The sequence below is a fragment of the Octopus bimaculoides genome, chromosome 9 (genome assembly GCF_001194135.2).
Source record: "Octopus bimaculoides isolate UCB-OBI-ISO-001 chromosome 9, ASM119413v2, whole genome shotgun sequence".
Classification (NCBI taxonomy): Eukaryota; Metazoa; Mollusca; class Cephalopoda; order Octopoda; family Octopodidae; genus Octopus; species Octopus bimaculoides.
This window is the reverse complement of record NC_068989.1, coordinates 42219429-42228230: the sequence shown is the minus strand read 5'-3', so window position 1 is coordinate 42228230 and position 8802 is coordinate 42219429. Positions and strand designations below refer to the sequence as shown.

Below are 8802 nucleotides of genomic sequence, written 5' to 3'. Positions count from 1 at the left end.
TATATATATATATATATATATATACACACACACACATACAACAGGCCTCCACAAAAGTTCTGTCTACGTAATTCAGTCACAAGACATTGGTATTATTCAAACCAGTGCTATATAGTAGAAGACACTTGCCCAAGGTACCATGCAGTGGGACTGAACCTGGAACTATTTATTTACAAAGCAATCTTCTTAACCACACAGCCGTTTCTGCATATATATATATATGGAATAATTACTATGAAGCATTGTGCAGAATATATTGTATAAAAGATTGTGGGTAAGGCTAAAACAATGCGAAGTAAATACAAGGTAAATCACAAGAAAACATACATGTGAATTAATGTAGACTTACCTTGTATTCGATATTTCGGGGTTATGACCCCATTTCCAAGAAACAGATGAATGTTGCCAATGTGCGTGTGTGGCGCGGACATGCTCAGAAAGGTGTTGCTATAGCAACCAGCTAACTTCCTGTAGCTCTCTTCTGTGGTTGATCTTGGGTTTCTTTTGGTGTATGAGGATGGCCACAAAGATTCTAAGGTTTCCCCTGTTCCACTGTGTTGCCTTGATGTGCACTGTGAATTCCTGGGTCTGGCATTTCTGTAGATGTTTCTTCAGGGAAGTGTCTGCCTGCATGTGTTCCTTAATGCGTATATGCAGTTTTTATGTATATATGCACACCAGCCCTTCCCTGAGAAAAGCTCTATCCAAGAACGACTCCTCTCACTACTCTGAGGAGTGCACATTGTCAAACAGCCCCATCAATAACCCTGAATTGTGCCAGAGGACCTATATTGTATATGAGATCATCTGTGGCAAATGTGGTGCATCCTACATAGGAAGCATGACAAAAAAACTGCATATACACATTAAGGAACACATGCTGGCCGACACTTCCGCAAAGAAATACCTACGGAAATGCTAGACCCGGGGGTTCACAGTTAACATCAAGGCAACACAGTGGAATAGGGGCAACCTTAGAATCTCTGAGGCCATCCTCATACACCAAAAAAAACCCAAGATCAACAACAGAAGAGAGTTACGGGAAGCTAGCTGGTTGTTATTGCAACACCTTTCTGCATATGTCCACTCCACACATGCTCACACACACGCACATCAGCAACATTCGTCTGTTTCTTGAAAATAGGGTCATAACCTTGAAATATTGAATACAAGGTAAGTCTACATAAATTCATATATTTGTTTTCTTGTGATTTACCTTGCATTTACTTTGCATTGTTTTGGCCTTATTCCTGATCCTTTATACAATATATATGTATATTCAATAACGAATTAAAGCAGCTCTAGTGCCGTAAACATTATTGAGCGCACATATTCAATGTGTATGTTTTGTTTGTTTACCAGTTCACAGCAGAATAGCACTTGTAGGATGACTCCTTCATAATGTTGGGTGTTAAAACACCTGAAAGTCATAAACAGGATATGCACTGATATAAACAAGACACTTAGTTCTCTCTAACTGCATAATGTGTCCTTGATAAAACTGTTTTATTCATACTTTAATAATTTTTCTCTTGTTTTTTATTCTTTTTTTTTTTTTGCAACAGATGCCATATCCTTAACAGAACCTGAAGAAATTCTGAATAAATTTATGTTGAAACAACAAAGAAAACCGTAGGTCTATTGCGCTTTAGACTCCTATTTTTTCTGTGATTTTGATTTTTCTAATTGCTGAGACTTTATTTTAATATTTTTTGGTATTTAACTATGTCTCCTTTGTAAGTCATTGAGATGCTGATGTATGCACAAGGTGCGGGGTTAGTTGGTATAATAATAATAATGATGGTAGTTGGTTCTAATTCTGAGATAAGGCCAAAAATTTTGAGGGGAGAGGGCCAAGTCATTTACATCAATCTAAAAATGATAACACTAAGTTGACTTCAGTGGCATTTGAATTCAAAACTTAAAGAACCAGGAGAAATGTAACTAAGCATTTTATCTTGCACACTAATGATTCTGCCAGCTTGTTACATTGGCAATTTTAATGGTTTCAAATATTAGTACAAAACCACCAGTAATTAACCGGCACTTATATTATTGAACCCATATGGATTTGGTGGAATTTAAACTCAGAACATAAAGAAATGCTACTAAGCATTCTGTCTGGCATGCTAATGATTTTGCCAACTTGCTGCCTTCTCTTTGGCAATAATAATAATTCTGTCTACGATAGGCACAAGGCCTGAAAGTTGGGAAAGGTGGAGTTAGTCAAATAGATCAACTCCAGTGTATAACAGGCACTTTACTTTATTAAGTCTGGAGGGATGAAATACAAAATTGACATTGGCTGGATTTGAACTCAAAACATACGGAGTCAGGACAAATACTGCAAGGTATTTTCTCTGACACTCTGCCAATTCTGCAATTTCCGCATGAAAAGAATTATAAGAATCCTTTTTGCTCAAGGCCTGAAATCTTGGGAGAAATTAGATTGACCACAGTGCTCAACTGGTACTTATCTCATTGACTTCAAAAGGGTGAAAGACAAAGTCAACTTCAGCAGAATTTGAACTTAGAACCAGAAGAGCCAGAAGAAATGCTGCTTAGCATTTTGTTTGATGTGCTAATGAATCTGCCAGCTTGCCACCTTAATGATAATAATCCTTTCTACTATAGGCACAAGGCTTGAAATTGTGGGGGAGGCAACTAGTCGATTACATCGACCCCAGTGTTTCATTGGTATTTAATTTGTACTCAGAACATAAGGATAGACGAAATACTGCTAAGCATTTTGCTCAGTATGCTAACAATTCTGCCAGCTCATTACCTTCACCTTAATGATAATAATAATGATGATGACAATGATAGTAGTAGTAGTAGTAGTAGTAGTAGTAGTAGTAGTAGTGGTGGTAATGATTTCAAATACATTTTTATTTTTGATTTTGTTTTTCCTTCTACAGATCAACACCAAATTCAATATTTTGAAGACGTCAGCTTACCAAAGAATCTGGATATACCACTGTCCCTATATATGTGGGTACAACACTATCCTCCTAAATTTGGATACATCACGGTCTCCATCTATATTTGGATATGCCCTTCTCCCCTTATATTTGATACATCCCAATTGTTTATATTTGATACATCACTGTCCCATTATATTTGGATACAACACTGTCCCCACTATATTTTGTGATATTGACTTTGTTGCTGTACACATATTTACATGATGCATTTGTATGCTCATTCTCTCACACACACATACAATCTCTGTAACTTTCTTACAGTAGTAAACACACACACACACACAAAGACTATCACTTGCAGTCACACTTGGATGACCTGGTACCTTCAAGCTGACCAGTCATATTATTTATTAATGTCCTCTTTTAACTCTCCCTTCTGTATATTTTATCATCATTATAGTCATCCATCATCATCATTGTCATCCATTATCATCATCACATAAGCAAAACAGCTGTCTGATGGATAATTCTCTTTTAAAATGTCCATCCCTCTTTTGCATGATTCCATTCACCATCCATTCCCAAATTTGATTATATCAAACCTAATTTACCAAATGTCTAATTGTGATATCTACCTTTTACTGTAAGATAATAATTTATCAATCCTGATTGATAAACTGTAATAAATTAATTAGTCTGTATATTAAGTGTAATATATTTATTTATCAGTCCTAATTGATAAATTGTAATAAATTAATTAGTCTGTATATTAAGTGTAATATATGAATTTATCAGTCCTGATTGCCAGATTGTAATATATTAATTTATCAATCTTGATTGATAAAATTTTAATAAATTCGTTAGTCTGTATATTAAGTGTAATATATTAATTTATCAGTCCTGAATGATAAATTTTGATATATTAATTAGTCTGTATATTAATTGTAATATATTTATTTATCAGTCCTGATTGATAAATTGTAATATATTAATCAATCTGTATATTAATTGTAATATATTATTTTATCAATCCTAATTGATAAATTTTAATATCTTAATTATTTGGTTTATTTACCATAAAACGCTAATTTATTACTTATCCCAATCCAGTGAGGGAAACTCTACACTAGTCATAGGCAAACAGAAATCCTCAGGACTTTTTTTGTGGCCCAGTTAACAAAAAGTTACCTTGAATTTGTTTTTTAGTTATGCCATCTGCCTGATGATGAACCATGTCTCATGCAGCCCATTTCTCAAAAAAGGATGCCTATACCTGTTCTGCACGATTACTTGGCTTGCTAGAAATAATTACCAAATTCCCTCAAATTACATTTTAGTATCTTAGAAAATGAAGGACAATTTAGTCCCAGGTGTACAAAAAGACCGGATGGTCGTGTTTAGAATGCCTTTGATTGAGGTTGAACTGGAGCTAAGCAACAACTTTGTTCACTGTTATATTTTTCTGCTCGTCTTGAAGATGACAAGCTAGGAGAACCAGTAGAGCATTGGAAAAAATGCAAAATTTGCCCTGAGTCGTTACATTTTAAGTTCAAATCCTACCAAGGTCAACTTAGCCTTTCATCCCCACTGGATCAATAAAATAAAGTGCCAATCAAGTACTGGGGTCAGTGGTATCAACTACACCCTTCCTTTCAAAATTTCTGGTGTCCTACCTGCATCAGAAACAATATTTTGCTACTTGGTATTATCATTTTTACATTTATTTTCCCATGCTTATATCAGTTGGATGCAACTTCTCATACACAAGCCTCATACCACCTGCCAGAGCTGCTTGTCATTTCCTTCTTTGAAGTTCAGCATCCTGCGATCACCTTTCACCTCTCCTCCCTCATGTCTTCCTCTTCGACAAGCTCCTTCCATTTGAACTTTGTAGAGCTTCTTTAGCCAACTCTCATTTCCCATAAACGTCACATGTCCATACCTGTGCAGTCTTCTCTCTGGCGCACACACTACATCTGATTCATTTATCACCCTGTTTTTTTTCCCCCCTCAGCTCATCGGTCATGCAAAGCCACACACACACATGTATGTATATATATATATAAACATATACACACACACACATATATATACACACAATCTACATACACTGTGCATATACAGGAAAAAAAAAGTTACTCTGAGCTTACAGGTACATAAGACTAAAATGTTCTACAAGATATTCTCCTGAACGAGACATCAGTCAATTGCAGGGTTAACCTCCCATGTATCACTGGTACATATTTTCTGATGAATAGACTAGAGCAACATGAAATAAAGTGCCTTGCTTAAGAATACCATGTGTTGCTCAGTCTGAAAGTTGCATCCAAGACTTTAAATACTAGGCTCTATGCCTTTACATTCTTATCTTTTTTGTTTTACTTGTTTCAGTCATTAGACTGTAGCCAGGCTGGGGCACCGCCTTGAAGATTCTTTTAGTCGAATGAATCGACCCCAGTACTTATTTTTTTCTAAGTCCGGATACTTATTATATTGGTTTCTTTTGCCAAAGTGTTGAGTTATGGGGATGTAAACATACCAACACCGGTTGTCAAGCAGTAGTTGCGGGACAAACACAGATACAGAGACACACACATATAGATAGATATATAGGTATATATGACAGGCTTCTTTCAGCTTCCATCTGTGAAACCTACTCACAAGGCTTTGGTCTGCCTGAGGCTATAGTAGAAAACATTTGCCCTAGGTGTCACACAGTGGGACTGAACCTGGAATCATGTGGTTGTTAAGCAAGCTTCTTACCACACAACCACATCTCACATGCAAAAAGTAAAAAAATGCACGTAAACCTTATATTAGTTCACTGGTCTGTAAGTGAGGTAGGTGATAGATTAAAATCAATTGCTGCTGCTACAATTCTATTTAAACACTCACTACATAACTTTTTAACTGGCATTCCGTCTGTTACAACAATGAGGATTCCAGTTTATTCAATCAATGGAACAGCCTACTCCTGAAATTAATGTGCAAGTGGCTGAGCACTCCAGACACGTGTACCCTTAACATAATCTTCAGGGAGGTTCAACGTGACACAGATTGTAACAAGGCTGGCCCTTTGAAATACTGGTACTACTCATTTTTGCCAGCTGGGTGGACTAGAGCAATGTGAAGTAAAGTGTCTTGCTCAGGGACACAACACACTGCTGGTAGTCAAACTCATGATCTTGAGATTGTGAGCTGAATACCCTAACCAGACTACTAGAGTTGTTGTTGTTTGTTCCTTCTTGAGCCATGCCTGGCTCATAAGGGCCAGTTTCCTGGTTTCATTGGTGTATAGATTCCCCACCTAGACGGGATGCCGGTCCATCGCAGGTGAACTGCTAAATGCAGGAGGAGGAAAGAGTGAGAGAATGTTGTGGTGAAAGAGACAGCAGAAGTTTGCCATTACCTTCTGCCAGAGCTGCAGGGAGCTTAGGTGTTTCACTCATAAACACACACTTCGCCTGGTCTCAGATTCGAACCTGCGACCCCTTGACTGCTAGTCCACTGCTGGAACCACTAGGTCATGTGCCTCCACCTCCACTAGTGTAGTATATATAAATGAAAATGGAAGAGAAAAAAATTTCGCTATCACACAAGTGTTGAATCAGATAAAAAAAAAGTTTATTGAATAGAGAAAATGTAAAATCATAAGTCTTTTCTCAAGTGTTGTCCCTCTGCTTTAATAAATCTAATTAATCTGATCTTCTTATAATTCATATGACTGAAGAAAAGTCCTATTTATCATAGATATCAACCAGAGATGGGATATAGTTGAAGTAGACCTTTTAAAATGTGTGTCCTACTGAGTTATGTGACAGAAAATTAACCCACACCACATGCAAATAGCAAAGACTCAGATCCCATAAGTTAAGAATGTCTGATGACAATAGCAAATCCAATTCCAATTTGTAATCCACACCATTAACACAACACATCACACTCACACACACCATATACACAACACACCCACAAAACATACATACACCCCCATATATGCACAACCAGTAGAATTTATTTATTTCAAACATTTGGCAACAAATGACAGGAGATGCAATGAAAGAAAAATCTTTGCTTTTTAACACTACTAAAACTAAAGACTACAAAAACACATATCAGTGATTCCATGTTAAAGTAGAAGATTCCAGCCAAGCGTTAAAAGACAATTCTTGATGATAAAAGGGTGCAACTGTGTTTTTCTGTTGTATAGGAAAGCTATATGAAAGACAAAGATATATCTTTAAAATTATCTTCATATTAAAAATTCCTCAAACTTTTGATAATCACATTTGCTAAATATGAAGCACTTTATTTACTATTAGACAAGTTTTGTACATATATATATATGTATGTGTGTATATGTATATATATGTGTGTGTGTATAAGCAAAACCTTTTGTTACTAAATCATTAAAAATTTTACATTAATTTACATAATGACTGGGTGCCAAAGAAACAACAAAACCTCCAAAAAAGTTAAAGAAAAAGCAACTAACCACTTTATGTTATATAACTAATATTAATATATCTAAATTAATAACTACAGCCTAAGAGAATATGATTGCAGTTAGTCATCCAATCAAAATATCTTGCTGTCATGCATATCAATCTATTTATATAATTTATTTACACACACATGCACGCACGCACACACACACACACACACACGCACAATGATTAAAGCAACTGCAAAATTCTTATTATATTATTGACTTGTTTCAGAATTATATAATGTTATGTTTCCTGTTATTTTATATTTATCACAGCCAGAAAACACATGCACACATATAATGACTAAGTCATAAGCATGCCTGTAGGGTTAAAAAGCTTGCTTTGCCACCATTGATTGCAGCATCAACCTCATTGTATTGCATCTTGGGCCAGTGTCTTCTGCTACAGTTTCTGGTTAACTGTCTTCTGAATGACTTTGGTCCATTGAAATTGTACAAAGACCACTCCATGTGTGTGTAATATATATGTGTGTGTAAGGGTGCATAGCCCTGTGGCTAGGGTGTTGCACTCACAATCACTAGATCATAATTTTAATTCCTAGACCGAGCGGTGGGTTGTGTTCTTGAGCAAAGCACTTCATCTCCCATTGCTCAGCAATCGCTTCAACAACTGATGTGTGGTACACCTTGCACCTGTTCAGACAACATCCATTTGATGGAGAGAGTGAGCTAATGTGTGACATGAACATTTGATCACTAGAAACAAACTATCAGGTCATCCCATAAGTTCTGTCCGATTTTACCTTTTTTAAAATTGAATGAAATTTAATAGTATTTTAGAATGTCTAATGGAATTAAAAATTATTTTTATGCATTTGTGTACATTTAAACTAATTAAATATTATTTTACAGAATAATAGAATTAAAATTTCTTTGATTAAAACCCTTTCTAACATGGAAGTATTCAAAGAGCATTTAAGGCACATAATGCTTTATTTATTTATTTATTTTTTTTATTTATGTGTTTCAGCCAAGTGGCTGCGGTCATGCTGGTGCACCACCGTGAGATATGTATGTGTGTATATGTATATATATGTGTGTGTGTATATGAGTACAAAAAAAGGAAACTCTGCAGCCGAAGTGACTCGAAACATACACTCAGTTTATGGGAAAGAATGCTTGAATGAAAGAACTTGTAGAAGATGGTTTGCAAAATTCAGAAGTGGAGATTTCAGCTTTGAAGATGAAGATCGAACAGGACGTCCAGTTGAGTTTGATGATAAGTTCCTTGAGGCATTACTTGAAGAAAATCCTGCATTATCAGTTGAAGAATTGGCAATAAAGCTTAGTTCAAGCCATACAACTGTTCATTATCATCTTCAACAACTTGGAAAGGTTCCTAAACTTGGAAAATGGGTGCCTCATGAA

The 8802-nt window shown here is 35.8% G+C and overlaps 2 protein-coding genes across 3 annotated transcripts in view; one reads left to right on the top strand and one right to left on the bottom strand.

Annotated features, from left to right (window-relative positions):
• Positions 1-8796, top strand: part of LOC128248721 (centrosome and spindle pole-associated protein 1-like) — a 33847-nt gene extending 25051 nt beyond the window's left edge. Inside the window, exons 6-7 of one of the 2 annotated variants that reach the window (XM_052970664.1) lie at positions 1566-1636; positions 2919-8796. In XM_052970664.1, the coding sequence (XP_052826624.1) occupies positions 1566-1636 (71 nt within the window). In that variant the 3' untranslated portion in view covers positions 2919-8796. The remainder of the gene's footprint in view (positions 1-1565; positions 1637-2918) is intronic. The other variant, XM_052970663.1, reaches the window with a different exon arrangement.
• LOC106870301 (uncharacterized) overlaps positions 1-8802 on the bottom strand; it is a 204355-nt gene that overhangs the window by 131747 nt on the left and 63806 nt on the right. The window lies entirely within an intron of this gene.